Consider the following 16,997-nt stretch of genomic DNA (forward strand, 5'->3'; position numbering starts at 1 on the left):
TACATATTAATGTATCATTGTTTTCTTTTTCTTTGGGAATTTTCATTTATTCTTATTAATTGTTTAGGCAAGAATGATGCTTATGTCATTCTAAGCGTTCAAAAGAGCTTTCTAGCAAGAATCTTTTAGAAATACTTTTGAGATGATGAACAACTAAAAGAATTCCCTTATTGGTGTTGCTGTTCCTTTAAGCGAAACTGAAAATCAATAGTTTGTCAAACCTAATAGCAATTCACTGATAACAGAATGAAGCAAAGTCTTTGCAGATCCCTCTGAGCTTCCATCGGTAGTTTTCACGAATTTGATGAACTTTATGAGAAACACAGTGGGGCTATCTCCAATCCTCCACAATTATCCTGAATACAAAAATCGCGTAACAGACTAAAAACTTCAAGACACAATCACAGCAGTTGAAAGAGACACTGTGAAAAGCAGATCAAGTAACTATAAATGCACAGCTGCCTAACAGTTTAGATACAATGCTTTTCAGTCATCACTAACCACTAAACTACTACAGTACAGTAAAATAATTATTTGTAATTAAAAGGCTAAGCTGTTCAAAATTCTACAAATGGTGGCAAGCTAGATCACTACACTTCTTTTCTCCATTGAGCTACTATTTTTTGAGCACCTATTATTTGCAAGGCACTGTGCTGGGCAATGGGAATGTAATAGTCAACAAGATAGATGTGGTCCCGGCCATCTTGGGGCTTTCACCCTGATAAAGATTCAGAAAAGTCAACAGGCATGATTTACAACACAAGGTGACAGTGATTCAGCAGGTGAGGAACTCTGAACATAGAAGGACCTCCAAACTCAGAAGCCTTCCCAAAAGTGATGTCAAAGTTGAAGACTGAAGGAAAAAAAGGAGTTAATCTGGCAAACACGGAAGATGGTGAGGTATACGCGTTTGAGACAGAGGCAACAGAAAGCACAAAATTCACAGGCTGAGAGAGTGCTCCAAATAGTCACTCTCCATCTACAGATAAAATATCGCAGAGTAACTATGAACAAAAATGCATCTCTGCATCCTTGTAAAAGCTCACTGACATGCAGCATTCTTCTTTTCTTTCTTAATTGTCAAGTTTACTATTCTTCCTTCTTATTTAATATATTTTTTAAAGCTACCAGTAAATTTAAAACTTTATATACGTTTTGGAAAGGTTTTCCAAAATAAACAGTTTTTTTTATTTATTTGTTTTATTTGTTTATTTGTTTATTTTTTATTTATTTTCCAAAATAAACAAATAAACAGTTGAGCAAAAACTTGAGACAATCTTGCAACATTCTTCTAAAATTCATTTCTCTTAAGTGTTTCATTCCTTAATCTTAATAAATAAGATGATACAATGTTTTGCTTTGAAGTAAAAACCAAGTCCTTCATAAAACCCAAAATGATGATTAAGTACCCAGGCAAGTCTGACCTGCAGGTTGAGAGGCAATCATTTGCTTCCCTCGAGTGATTCAGATAACATTCTCTCCACATAGTAGATAGAGGGAGATCTGCTTGGACGTGCAGAATCTAGAGGACCCCAGGTGTCAGGCTAAAAGTGCCATCCACTGAAGGGGACAAGGGGAGAACAGGCAGAGGAGAGAAAAAACAAAAAAAGGTAAGAATTCAGATAAATTAGGTTAGCTGTAAGTTGCAGAGGTCTCTCTTAATGGGAAATAAACATTCTTGTGAGTAATGGGAAGCAAGGCAGTGTGCTGAGAGTAAAGAGCTAGGAGAGACAGTGCTGAATCAGTTCTACAGATTAGAAGAGTGTGTCTCAAAGTATGTTATGGGGACCATTAAAATATGCAATTCTAGACCCTACCCCAGACCCAGAGTGAAGGAATTTATGGAGGTGACGGCTAAACATTTGCATTATAACAAGCATCTCAGATGGCATATGAAGTTTGAGAACTCCTAGGAATAGTGAAGTTTTCTAGGTTGATGGTAGAATCTTGGATAAAGAAGAAAACTGAGCAAGAAGGCAAAACCCTCAACAACTACTGGAATGCAACAAGAAGTGAAAGAGAGGAAAGTTTATGGTGATCTTCAACTCCTTCAACATTCACTAATAGCTTTGCCACCTGGCTTGCTTTCTGGTTTGGCTGAAGTTCCATCATCCACCAACACTTTTTCATGAAGACGTACACTTGGGCTAGCTGGCTTTCCTCTGTTGTACAGTCCAGTACTGACTACATACAACCCAACCCAAACCAGGAGTCTCCAAATGTGTATTTGATTATCAAGATGATAGGGAGAAACTGCTGCCAGATTAGTACACATTCAAAACTGCTAATGGAAAAGTAAATTCCAAGCTGGCAAGTCAGTCTTCATTTAAATATACTGCATTTGAAGCACACATATGTGGTGGTAGTCGCAGAGCAGACTACAGAGTGGTATTGTATTTTTCTTTGGAAAAACTGGGTGGGGAAGAGGCAGGCAGTTTCATGTCCTCCTCCAAGAAGGGGATGTACTGCATAATGAGAGAGCTCAGTGAGGGCTATCAAGACAGAGAAGTCGGCTACTGTCAGAGTTGACTAGGCTGAATTTAAGATATTTGGGCTTTTAAAATGATAGATGTAAGAATTATGCCTTACTTTAAAACCTCCCTTGCAGCTGGAGGTAGCCACGTTGCACACTCCTGGCCAATAAGATATAATAAGTTCCTATGAAGAACTTTGCCTCCCAAATTAAGAGGCAAAGTCTTATAAGGAGGTTTCTGCCTTTCCACATTTTCCCCTCATTTCTTCTTTCTGCTCAGAATACAATATGATGATGAGGGTATGGAAGTCATCTTGTGGTCCTGAGGACAAAAACCACAAGCTAATGATAACAGACAAAGAAGGTACCAGGTATGTTGGCAACATCCTTAAGCACCAGCTCCAGACTCGGAACCTCAGAATCCTTGACACATGAAATAATAAACCCTTTACTTAAGTCATTTATTTTCAAATTTTCACTTATGTGATGTTGAATCAATTCTCAACTTAGTTTTTTTTTCTTCCTCTTTAAAGTTCTCAATATATTTTGAGAGTGATTATTATTCTTACAAAATTTATCTTTACCTTCCCCTAGCATCTACCACAACATCTTATACTTACAACCAGTTCAATTAAAATCATATTGAACTTAAGGCAATTAAATTCCATCTTAACAACTAAATCATCAGAAAACAGAGTAGCCTAGCTAAATTTTTTTTTTTTTTTTTTTTTTTTGGTCTAAATTGGAACATTGGCTAAAGCATCTGTAGAGCCCCAGCCCCATAGAAACCAACTGAAATGATGGAATAAAAATGAAAATCGAAGAAAAATCTGCATCAGCAATAAATTAGGTAAAGACAGGATACTAAAAACCTCAAGAAGCATTTGTTAAATAAAGGACAGATGAGACTAAATTGAAGACAGTTACTGAGGGCTGAGTCACTACATTCATTATTTAAATAGCAAAAGATATACTACATAAATAGCTACTAATAAGGAATGGATAAATAAGGGAAATAAATATGGGGAATCAAGGCTATTCTAACCATACTCATTATTCCTTCCTGGTGAGGAGCAAGGACAGAAGCCAGGGTGAGCCATGGCCAGATGAGCCCACTCCTCAGAAAGCCCCTTTGTCACCACAGTGTAGGAGAGCTGAGAGGCAGCTACATCATAGCTAGAGGGCTAGAAAGCAGTAGAGGGTCATGAAAAAATGAAAGCAGGGCCTCACCTTGACATAATTCTCACTGAGACAAGGGAGAACACTTTTCTGATGGCTTCACACAGTGTAGCAAGCCACCCACTGCCACCATACTTTTGCACACTGTGGTATTCTTCCAACTCAGCAGGCCACAGCACCAGAGAAGAGGCTGGACACAGACATACCATATGCAGAGAGGAGAAACAGATGACACTAAAACCCAGATTTGGGAAACAGGACATTGGCACTGTTGTTTCAGAAACATGGCAAATAAAAAAAACCTTTTGGAGAAAAAGTTCCCTCACTGCTTGTGCCCTCCTCGTTTCCATCAGGCCACAGGACTGCTAAACCAGTGAATGCAAACTGATGGCCTTGGTTCCTCTCACTTAAAATGAGAGAGAACTCCAACAACAAGTGAAACTGTTAGGTGATGAATACAAACCCAACCCTGCATCCGTTCAATCGACACATAATGAGCGCTTACTATGTGCCAGGCACTGCTGTAGGTACAGAAGACAGAACAGCGCAAACAGACAAAATGCCCCACCCCATGAAACTTACATTCATTTGGGGTGTCACTACTGTCTGGATAGTGTTGTCTTCTTGCCGGAATAGAGAAAGATAAAGAGAGGTAAAACGAATCAGTGTGACTCATTAAAAAAGATTCTACAGTATAAAAGAAAAAAAAAGTAGCATGGAAGAAGAAGAGGCTGAACATATTTTTAAAAAGATGTACCACAGACCCACTAGACTATAAACTCCTGAAGAGTAAGACCTATCAGGGCAGAGACTGTGTCAGTCACCTGCACCTTATTCTGTCCACAACACTCAGAAGCGGATATTTGGAATATAATAGATGCTCAACAAACATCAGCTGAATGAACAGAACAAGTAAATTTGTACACTCTAGAAAAAAGTAAAGCTCATGAAACAAAGTAGGTTAAGAAAAGTAGTACAAGAAACAAAAACTGCCATAGCAGAATGTTAAAAGTCACGAGATGTAATAAAAAGTAGATGGCACAAAATCAAGTCAGCACTCTACATAACACATTTCAGAAGACCCTTCGGAATGAAGCAGAAAATTATAATGAAGAAAGCAAGTAGAGAAAGTACAACAAAGAGGCAATTACCAGAAAATGAAATAATTAGCATAAACATGAAAAAGGAGATAACTTGATCATTATTTCACTGTATTCCTGAAAAACTCAAGAAATAATCAACTGAAAAAAAATGTTTAAATACTTCCAAAATCATTTATCAATACATGTACTGATCTATTTAAGTAAAACTATGAAACTCAAGAGGCATAAAAGAAGACTTGTATAAATGAAGCTGACGTAACGGTAAAGTTCTCAATTCATCCCCGAATAAACATTGAAATCCCAATTAAAATATTAGCAGAATTGAGGTATTATTCCAGGTATACAGCTTCATAAATTCTTTGTGAATAGAACAAACACTGGTTAATGATTTATTAAAAACTGGCAATATCTCTATCTTATACCACTGACCAAACTACATTTCTTATCAATAATAAATTTTATTATAAAATATAAAATCATAAAAATATATTAACAATGCAGATAAATACTGTATTTACAATATCTTCATATGGGAAAGCCTAAGCATGGTATAAAAACCAGACACTTGTAAGAAAATAGCTTTGGTTACATCAAATTAACTTTTGCACATGAAAACTAAGATAAATGAAAACAAGACACAAACAACATAAGACATTTGTGACAGATATATATAATGAGATCAAATCTTTAATATATAAAGAATCCTTACAAACAATAAACAAAGACAAACACAGAAGAGAAGGCTGGGAGGCAAACAGGCCATTAACAAAGCAATACAAATCACCACTCAGCATATGACAAATATAAAACCTCATCAGAATTAAGTACAAAATTAAAAACCTAAGTGTACTTTCACACACTGAATTGACAGAGTTATTCAGAAAAATATATTAGCATCAAGCATTCATTGGTGAAGATATGGTGAGGTGGCTAGCATGAATTGGTGCAACTTTTCTTGAGGGGAATCTGTTCATGAAAACTGAAAGCTTTAAAACCATGCATACCCTTTGACCTAACAAGGCCACTTATATACACTTGTCCTAAGAAAATCATTATAGATTTAGCTTATTTATTATAGTACTATTTATAATAATAAGGATAATAAAATAAAAAACATCTAAAACAGGAAAAATAAATACATACATTATGGTATAACTGTGCAATGGCATGCTATATACCCACCAACAATAAAGGTATACCTCTATACAGCTAACTTTGAGAAAAAATACATAAAAGGATATATGTAAAATGATATTACAAGTCTTTATTTTTAATAACAGGAAGTAAGAGACTACTTAAATGTCCATTAATAAGGAAATGGTTCAATAAACTAAATACATCTATAGCATGGAATACGCTCAACCTTTAAAAAAAGAAGGCAGATTTAATTGTATTGATGAGGAAGTATGAGGAAGATATACCAATTAGTGAAGAAAGCAAATAACTAAACAAAACATGTAATATAACCCCATTTTTATAAAACAAACAAAATAGAAACTATCTATGCACTAATGTAATAATAACCTTTCTTGAACATTTACTGGATATGGCAGTGAATCATTTGCTTACATTATTGCTTATAATCATCACAATAAGCCTTTCTGGAAGGATTATCTCCATTGTACAGACAAGTAAACCAAGGCTTAGAGACTTGAAAAAAAATGTGCCTGTAACCACAAAGCCAATAAATTGTAGACCAGAGATTCCAACCCAGCCAGTCTGACTCCAGAGGCTGTACTGCTAATATTAAAACACAGACTATGCACAGATAAAGGCTAAAAAACTGTATGCAAAAAGCCTGGTTATTGGCTGGACATGGTAACTCACGCCTGTAATCCCAGCACTTTGGGAGGCTGAGGCAGGTGGATCACCTGAGGTCAGGAGTTCAAGACCAGCCTGGCCAACATGGCGAAACTCCATCTCTACTAAAAATACAAAAATTAACTGGGCGTGGTGGCAGGCACCTATAATCCCAGCTACCCAGGACGCTGAGACAAGAGAATGACTTGAACCCGCGAGGCGGAGGTTGCAGTGAGCCGAGATCACACCATTGCACTTTAGACTGGGCGACAAGAGCGAAACTTTTTCTCAAAAAGAATAAAAACCCTGGTTATTGCATGGCCTGAAGGGACTTTCTGCATATTATGTGATTGTGTTTTAAGAAAACGCTACTTTTAAATTTTAAAAGTCACTAAAAACAGGGTAAACATGTTGATACACAAAAAGACATAAGCAGAATATTAATTTTTTTCAATCACAGAAGGCATTTACACTATGATCGTATATTTGTTTATAAAGCAAAAACATATGAGATGCATAGAAAAGATTTCTGGAAGATAATACACCAAATTATTCAAAATGGTTTTATTTTGAGATAGTGAAATTATAGGAGGATTTCAATCTTTTCTTTTTGCTTATCTGTATTTTCTATTTTTTCTAAAAATAAATACTTATTAGTCACATAATTAAAAATAATACTATAACATTTAGTAAGTATATCATTATTAAGGTACTTATTTCAAAAAATAAAGTTCAAGAAATCAGAGTAATTCACTCATTTCATACTGAGTGAATGCTAATAACCCCTTAATACAAATATTTAATAACTGAAGATTACAGTAAGTTGACTTCTTAAACTATACAAGTGATTAAAATGAACGCGTATCCTCCATTTCTGCTTTTTTCTTTTAATAAAAAACAGCATTCTAGGCTCTAGGAGAAAAAAATTTATAAATTGACAGACCATACTTCGTATCAGTTCCATCAACAGCATAATCTATTGGTTCCAATAAATAATCTATTTCAGTGTTCTGGTCTCAAAAAACGTGTTGTAGCGTTTCAGCACAGATGTTCCTCTGGAAAAAAGTTCTGCTTTTTACTGACCTATATTAAGTATAAACTCAGTTGAGTCACCAAAGCCTCTTATGATCCTAATCCAAATAAAATTTCTTTACCCCAGTGTGGTCCATGCAATGAACTCCAAAAACATATTGTAAATAGCTCAGTTGGCAAGAGAAACTCAAGGGAGACATATTATTCCTTCTTTATAATCTCAGTCTTACTTCCCTTCATTTAAAAAAAAAAAAAAATCTTTAAATGGCATTAGCACCAGTAAATGTTTGGCTCCTATCCTGGCCTAAATGCCAAGGCATCAGGCTGCTGCTACCTTCTATCCCACAGATGAAATGAGTACTATATGGCCCTTCACTTATTCTACAGTTAATTATCCTCTGTATATTGCAGCTATAAACAAAAGAAGGCAAAGAAAGAAAGGCTAGTTCTAGGAAAGGGATCGCTGACTCCCAGGTATTTCTGCCTCGGCTATCATTAGCTATAAATGAATTGTGCGAGATGTTAAGAGTCCAAAAGAAATCAATTGACAGATATCAGGTATTTTCTTAAATAAAAAATCCTGCTGACTCCAAGACACACGTGACTTCTAGTAATAAACTAAATAGAGAGGTAAAAGGTCAGATAAGAGGGTAGGGGTCACTCAAAGGGTGCTGCTTCTTTAAATGGAACAAGCAGAAGGAAATGACTTTAATTCAATTAGTTCATCCAGAAACCTGGGGCGTGGAATATATAAAATAATACAAGGGAAATTTACTGCCCTGGGACCTTTCCATCTGTGTGTGTAGGTGAGGCTGCTCCCCGTTTCTGTGGTGCATCCGTCTTGCTTTGCATGCCTCTCTTGTGTGGTCCAGATTTTGCCCAGTTGGCTTTTCCTGCTGCCAGTGGTAGCGACCGGCTCCGCTGGCTCTCACTAGGTGAGTTGCCTCCACATTCAATCAGACCACTCGGTCTGGGACTGGTACTTGCTGTCTGCCTAACACCTACTTCGCTTTCTCGAAGTGTGCTCTAGGACCACCTGCATCAGAATCATCTGGTGTCCTCGTCAGACATGCAGATCTCTGGGTCCCGTCCCAGCCCTAGGGGATCTGAATCAGTGGAAACAGCGGCCAGGAATCACTGTTTTAAGAAGCCCACCATGAGGGTACATCACCATGCTGACATTTGGAAGCCAATGAGTTGATGTACACTATACATCACAGTATGTACTATTAGATAATTTATTAATTTCTTGAGATTTCAGATAGTATGTTTTAGATATCAAACCCTGCATCTGGAATGACAATTCAGATTTATAACCATATAAGCTACATAAAAGGAGAAATCATACAACAATAGCCAGTATGAAGGAAAGGAAGATGTGGCCAAGAAAAAAGTTGATCTTAAACAAGTTATCCTATTTTCCTGTGTTCCTAATGAAACAAGCATTATGATAATAAACTTAAAATTATTTTAAAATGAATTATTTAAAGCAGCTCATTGAAGACTCTAAGAAGACACAGCAATCATTATTCTCTGATTTAGCAATCAGCCAACACTGACTTCCTAATTGGCAAATAAAATAACTCTCACCGGCCAGGCTTCTCAGGAGACCTCCAGCATTTGACATCCAGTCCAGATCACTGCCCTTTATGAACTGGATCTAGTCTTTTGGCTTCTGTGACAGGGACTTTTCCGGTCTTCCTCCCTCTGACCATTTATTTCCTTGTCGGGTCCATTATATACCTTATCCGATCCTTAAAAGGGGATATGCTCCAAAGTTCTGGTGACCATCAGCATGGTCACTCCACACACTGATTCTCGGTAACACCACTTACTACCATGACCTCACTGCCAGCTCCAGGCTGAAGACCCCTGGTTCTTCCAGCCTCATGTTCTCTCTGAGCTCCTGCCTTTCACAGCCCCCTGCCCCACTGGATATGCCAGTAGCAACTCGAATTCCACTTGTCCAAAATTGAACTCATCATGTTTTCTTTAAATCTTTTCTTTCTTCCATATTTACACTCTTAAGTCTCAACACCACCATTCATCTAGTTTTTCATTCTAAAACCCCGTAATCGTGTCTAGAGCAGGGGCGGTAAATCCAAAGGCCAATGGGGGTAGCCAGGTATTAAATTTATTTTTTAAGAAATATGTGTATAGTTCTTGACATGTACTAGGCACTTGCATGTCATTTGCAAATGTTAACTCACTTATTACTCAGAACAACCCTATGAAGGAAGTACTATTATTATCCCTAGTTTATGGATGGGTAAACTGAGGCCGGTGAGATTCTAAAACTTGCACAAGGTCAGTCAGCTAGCCAAAGCCAGGATTTGAATGCAGGGAATCTTCACTCCAGAAGACGGCTCACTCTGCTCTCTCTCAGAGAGCAGGATAGAGCCTAGAATAATAAATGACAAAAGGGCCCACAAAGCTGGAAAATACCTGCTTCACCTCAAGGTATTCAAACTCTCTGCAGCTCCATGCTCTCAGCTCTTATTTCATGTCTCCTTAGCAATCCACTTCATCAAGCTAAGGTCCTACTCATTCAGTTTCCTTAATGTTTCTCTCTCTATATCTATCTTTCTCTCTCTCTCTCCCTTGTTCTCTTTCCCCACCACAGCCTCAGTTCAGGCCCAAGTTGTTTCTCAGTTAACCACCACTATTTGTCTGCCATCATTCTTGCCTCTCACTAGTCTGTGCTCTCCGATAGAAGGTCAGCAAACTTTTTCTGTAAAGGCCAGATAGTAAACATTTCAGGCTTCCCAGGCCACAAGGTTTCTGTTGCAATTAACTCTGTCACTGCGGCATGATCTATGCTCAGAACAAGTGGGCGTGGTTGTGTCCCAATAAAACTGCATCTACAAAAACAGGTGATCCTTGCTCTATAGTACTACCCACAGCAGTTTTCTTAATCAAGCCTATTCCTTCCACTGAAATATAATCCAGATGGTTTCAAAGCATTAGAGAATATGCAAAAATATAAAAACATCAGAAGAAAACATGAGTGAATGTTTTTGTAACCACAGGGTGATGAAACCCTTCTAAGCATGAAAAAAACAGATACATAAAAGTCAAAAATCTCCATGGGGCAAAATAAAACAAAACAAAACAACAAAATACCACAAAAAAAGAAAAGGACAAAATGAGAAAAAATATTTGTAATGAATATGATGTATAAAATGCTAATTTTCTTTATTTACAAAGAATTCTAAAAAGTCAATAAGGAATGACCAAGGATATAAGAGCTAAATAACAGAAGAAAAAACACAAATGATCAAAATAGAAAAAAGATGCTAAACCTTACCAAAATGGAAATAATGAAAACTCACACAAAATCTTTTTCAATGATCAAACTGGCAAAACTGGGAAAGACTGCTTATGCAGGAGTGGACTCTACAGAGAAAGTCTAATTCCCAAATGCTGGCCGGGCGCCGTGGCTCACGCCTGTAATCCCAGCACTTTGGGAGGCCGAGGCGGGCAGATCACAAGGTCAGGAGATCGAGACCATCCTGGCTAACACGGTGAAACTCCATCTCTAGTAAAAATACAAAAAATTAGCCGGGTGTGGTGGCGGGCGCCTGTGGTCCCAGCTACTCGGGAGGCTGAGGCAGGAGAATCATTTGAATCTGGGGGGCAGAGGTTGCAGTGAGCCGAGATCATGCCACTGGACTCCAGCCTGGGCGACAGAGGGAGACTCCGTCTCAAAAGAAAAAAAGAAAAGAAAAGAAAGTCTAATTCCCAAATGCTGTTGAGGGGAAGGGCAAATTATACTATGTTTTTAGAAACAAATCTGTTGTTCCACCAAAGATTTAAATGTTCAAAGCTAGCTATTACATTTCTAAATACTGACCCTAAAGGCAGACTCACATGAGTATACAAAGACGTACATAAAAGTTAATCACAGAATTGCTTTTAATAGCAAAAAACCTGGAAATATCACAAATGTTTACCTGCAGAAGACTAGTTAATAATGGCAGATCCATACAATGGAATAGTATGCAGTGAATACTGTGAGTGAAAACTACACGTCATAAGAAAATGGCAAGTTGCAAAACTGTGTGTGTGTGTGTATATATATATATTTAAAATGATTCTATTTCTGTGGAAGAAAACTTATAACCATAGCTCTATCTGCATATGTGTCTATATACAGAAGGCAACATTTCACACAGGGGTTTTTAATCTAGAATGGTGGGAAAGGATACTTTCTCAGTTTAAAATACATGCTTCTGTATTATTTGAATTCTTTTTTATAATAAGCCTATACTAATTTAATAGAAATTTTAAAATATTTAAAAGGTAAATAAGACAAAACATAAAGTCATCATATCCCTCCATAGAAGCTTCCAGGACTTTCCATGGCTATGGTCTAACTCTTTAGCCTGATATACATACCAATATGACAACATGACCACTGCCTAACTCTTCAATCTTAATAAGCACCTCTCCTATATGATACTCAGGTCATACTATGCTACTCATAGTCACCCTGCAGCTTTTTGAATGTGCCAGGATAACTCAGACTTCTTTGCTTTTGCAAAGACTCTTCCCTCTACTTAAAATTCTCCTCCTCATCTTCCCTGCTGAGTAAATATTCATTCACCTCAAGTCCCTCCATAGGCAAAAACAACCTTAGGGGAAATATAATACACATTAAGCAGACAATCAAATGTTTACCTATACTTATTTGGAAATTTGCAGTGTCTCCCATGTGTTGAGCATGCTGTTGGATGCTTTCTATGCATTAATTATTTGATTTAATTCTTAAATGATCTATTATTATTCCTACTTTACAGACGTGGAAATCATCTCAGTAAAGTTAAGGAACTGCCCAAAGTCTCACCGGCTAGTAAATGTGAGAGCCAAGATCTGAACTCAAGTGTGCTTGTCAATTCCGAGTTTTGAGAAGGGAGACTGGGACCAAGAGCAGGATTAACAGAGGCCTTGAAAGGATCTGACTGGATATAAGACAGGCAGACCAGTTTCCCACGGAGGTGGGGGAACAAGTATGGTGGGGTGGAAGGACTGGCCTAAACGGTAGGGTGGAGGGACAGGGAAAAGGGAAAAAAGGTTGATTCTGAGGAACAGTTTGATCATTCCAGGTTACAGTGTTCCTTTAACACTAAGCAGGGTTGAAACAGAAGATAACATGGAGAAACTATAGACTCATATAAGCTAGGAAAATCGAAAGCAATATTTTCGGAAAGTTAGTTCGGCAACCCTGGGCTGCATGAACTGCAGGGTAAGCAGGGCAGAGGACAAAAGAAAAGAACAGTGAGGAGCTGCTGCAAAAACCAACAGCCTCCCGTGTTTCTAACCTAAACTGGGATGGCAGCTTCAGAAATGAGGATGGGAAAGCAAATCTCATAGGCCTTACGAAAGATTCTGTTGGTGACAGAAATTAGACTAAAGATGAAGGGGAGAGCGGAGAGCAAAAAGTGAAGACGACTGGTTTTAAGGTTTCCCCTCTGAAGAAGTGAAGAATGCTGTAACTGACAGAAATGGGACGATAAGAGACAAGAGCTAATCTGCCGGGTGGACGTGCTAAGTGATGGCACACACAAAGAAGCTCCTGCTGTTGACAGGCCACATCTGATGCCTTATGGGCTGAGAGGCCTCTTTTTTGGGGTGGCATCCTTATAAGCATAACTTATCTATAGTCATTCTTAACATGTCAGCAGCATGACACTCAGGCCACTTGTGTAAATGACAAAAGAGAATTTCTTTAGAAACATGCTGATTCCTTGCTTAGTGACCATAAACCACTGAGACGTGTTTTCAAGGTTATCACGCAGAATTCATCTCACTGTCTTAGAGTTACATTATGTAAGTCTTACTAAGACGTTTTAGCTCCTTCACTAACCCCCGTGTCTATTCATCATTTCTTTAAAAACAACTTTCTTTAAGTAAGGCTGGTCGCTAAGGAGAGAAGTTGTCTAGTTGCCTGCTTTTGCCCTGGATTTCAGGTTCAAGTCTCTTTAAAAAAAAAAAAAAAAATCACTCTTTCCCTGATCCTTCTCTGCTCTCACAAGCCTCCCTGTCTCATCTTTTCATCTGACTCCAACATTATTTACTACTTTCTGTCCTCAAAGAGGCCTGGCTTACTCTTACTATTCCCACATTATATTCAGTCTCTTTATTCTCATTTAAGAGGAATCAACCAGGTTTCCCCCAAGTTGCAGCATGACCCAGAACATACCTTCTAAACAAGGTTAGCCCAGAATAAGCTAAGTCAAAGTCTGGCTATACGATGGGATAATAATGATGCTCTACCTGACTTCCAGGGTGATTGTAACAACCTTAATAATAACTTAACTTAATTATGGTAACACAATTTGGCATAAGATGCTAGAATTAGGTTAAAAAACAAAATCTGGTTCAAATCTCCTTTCAGGAAAAATGCACCCTACATCCCCACAGACCTGTGACAACCCCAGAGGCTCTACAAGAAGCAAACCACAGAAGTGAACTGGGAGACTCAGTAGCCACTGTGGATTCATATCAAGTCCAGCAGTGCAATTCTTCCCATTCCAGAACTCAAGTCGACAAAACTTACTATCTTATGCATCTTTACGTAGGTGTAAAAACACTAAAGACAAGGAAATAAGCAGGATAAACATTCAACTTTAATTGCAAAGGAAAGGGTGACTATTTTTAGTACAATACTTACAATGCAAAACTATTTACAATTCTGTGTAAATAGAATTCAGAAAATTTAATTTCAAATCCCTGTTAAATTGAAGGGAGGAAAAATACTAAGACAGGACCTGCAGTTCCAAATTATTCTTTTCGGGTGGTAAATAAAATGAGCTTTTTGTTTAACTAAAAATAAAGTTTCAAATAAGTAAGTATATCAGAAAAACAAAGTACCTGTGAGTTTGATTTTGGATAGTCGAGCCAAAATTCCTGGCAAATCATACACTTGCAGCTTCATCTCTTTCCACCGCTTTTCCTCTTTTGTCTCTTTCCGTACATCTATTGCGTCTTCAATTACTGAGGCTGGCTCTAGTTCTATCAATTCCTTTTCGTTTGGCTTTCTGGACAAAGATAGGCTGGGCGGTGAAAGAGGTCTCATCTCATACATTTCTGCTTTGGCTTGACCTGAAGATGTTTTTTCAAGGAAAGGAGATGCTACTGGTTCTGGCTTGGGTTTTACTTGCTGGTTGTGGCTTCTGTTCAGCTGTGTGACATACTAAACAAAAAAGCACAAGTTACTATAAAACCAAGGCCCAAATGCTCTCAAACGATTGTTTAGCAATCTCTTTAATCAGTTCAGCTTTTACATTATTTGAAAGCTTTTCCCACAGCTTTAATATCTGTTAATTATGGAAATCACTATACTAAGAGATATGGAGAATAAAATTTAGGCCTCAGTAATGGTTTTCAATTTCTGTAGTTTAGAAAAGCATAGAAATATACGTTCCTTGAAGGAAAAATACATTTACTTGTTATCCATCTCCTCTAGAATTTGCCCTGGAGGCTTAACATTCCAAATACAATAAAAAAGTTTTCAATAATTAAGAGCCCAGCCGGGCACAGTGGCTCATGACTGTAATCCGAGGATCCTTGAGCCCAGGAGTATGAGACCAGACTGAGCAACACAGGGAATGTCTCTACAAAAACAAAAAAAAAATTAGTGGGTCATGGTGGCATATGCCCACAGTCCCAGCCACTTGGAGGCTGAGGCAGAAGGATTGTTTGAGTCTAGGAGATTGAGCTGTGACGGCACCATTGTACTCCAGCCTGAACGACACAGTGAGACCTTGTCTCACACACACAAAAAGAAAGAGCCCAGGTCAACCTGTTGACCTTCCATGTTCTCAGGCAAACAGCATAGGGAGGGGCTCAGTGGTAGGGCATAATCCAGGGCTGAATGATTTTCTAGCAGGGCAGGATGAAGACAGAACGTGGGCTGCAGAGTCAGATAGTCTCTACCACTTACTAGCAAAATTAATAACTACTACTACTATTTGTGAAGTACTTCACAGTTTTATATAATATATATCTCATTTAATCTTCTAAACAGTTGTCAAAGAAGAAACATCATTATTAGTATCTCTCTCTCTTTCTCTCTCTTTAACTTACAGATAAGGAAACTAAGCCTCAGAAATAAATTGGCATATCAACAGCTAACAACCAGCTATAGGCAGGCCTGGGAGTGGAGCCACCTATGCTGATAACTATTTAAGAGCCTTTTCCATTACATCGCAAAGATGTGAAATTACATACATTAGTCTTAATAAAGAATTACAGACTCATGAATGAAGAGTTCTATTTACATAAAAAAGGGCATTACACATATTTGAATTTCTCCTCTGAATAGCCACCATTATCCTTGACCCCCCAACTTAAAAAGCCTGAACATTTCTGGAAATTTAACTGTCTTATCAACATATCGAGTTTTATTAAGATTTTAATTTAATTTTAAGTTTTAAGTTAAAGATGAGAGAAATGTAAAATAGGACTTTAAATTATAAGTTTGCTGTTCTTTCAGGCTGGCACTATGAGTTTTCAGCTACCATTCTGCCATTCTACGACCCTTTTTCTATCTGAGAAAATGCAAATGGCCTCGCTGGCAATTAACAGTAAGTTCCATATTGCCCACAAATTCACAGAGTCAACCTGGATTGATGTATGTTATCAATACCTATTATAAAATGCCGAGAAAATTATAAAAACTGTCCAATTGTTTGAATTTACTCAGAAGTGCAATTGTTAAAAAAGACTTTTAAATGTACTGCTGATTTAAGAAAATGAGAGGGTTGGCCGGGCGCGGTGGCTCATGCCTGTAAGCCAGCACTTTGGGAGGCTGAGGTGGATCACAAGGTCAGGAGATCGAGACCATCCTGGCTAACACGGTGAAACCCCGTCTCTAATAAAAATACAAAAAATTAACCGGGTGTAGTGACTGGTGCCTGTAGTCCCAGCTACTCGGGAGGCTGAGGCAGGAGAATGGCATGAACCTGGGAGGCGGAGCTTGCAGTGAGCCGAGACTGCGCCACTGCACTACAGCCTGGGCGACAGAGCGAGACTGTCTCAAAAAAAAAGAAAGAAAATGAGAAGGTCACACTTTTAAAGCAATTATTTCTCTATTACTGATGTAGTCACAGAACTCCAAAGAATTTTAAAAGATATATCACAACAGTTCAGCTTTTCCCAATTTTGGCCAGGTCAAAATATGCCACAAGTTTTCAGTCTTTCTCTAAACATAATCAGTAAGTTCAGGATCATACTTTTAACCTCAAACACCAGAATTATTCTGGTTTCGGTTAAGAATAATCAAAACAAGAGATTTGGATAAATTTAAGGACACTAAATAAAAGTTGTTTTCAAACAGTATTTCTTAAAACTTTTATTAAATAGGAATTTCTGAAATTCCCTCAACAGAGAAAAACAAAGGCAGAAAG

The 16,997-nt window shown here is 37.8% G+C and overlaps 1 protein-coding gene across 1 annotated transcript in view; it reads right to left on the reverse strand.

Annotated features, from left to right (window-relative positions):
* The window catches only part of LOC105539444 (protoheme IX farnesyltransferase, mitochondrial), a 140,828-nt gene that overhangs the window by 118,769 nt on the left and 5,062 nt on the right, over window positions 1-16,997 (reverse strand). Inside the window, exon 3 of the mRNA XM_011979740.1 lies at window positions 14,461-14,782. Within this exon, the coding sequence (XP_011835130.1) occupies window positions 14,461-14,782 (322 nt within the window). The remainder of the gene's footprint in view (window positions 1-14,460; window positions 14,783-16,997) is intronic.

Source organism: Mandrillus leucophaeus, unplaced genomic scaffold (genome assembly GCF_000951045.1).
Source record: "Mandrillus leucophaeus isolate KB7577 unplaced genomic scaffold, Mleu.le_1.0 Scaffold205, whole genome shotgun sequence".
NCBI lineage: Eukaryota > Metazoa > Chordata > Mammalia > Primates > Cercopithecidae > Mandrillus > Mandrillus leucophaeus.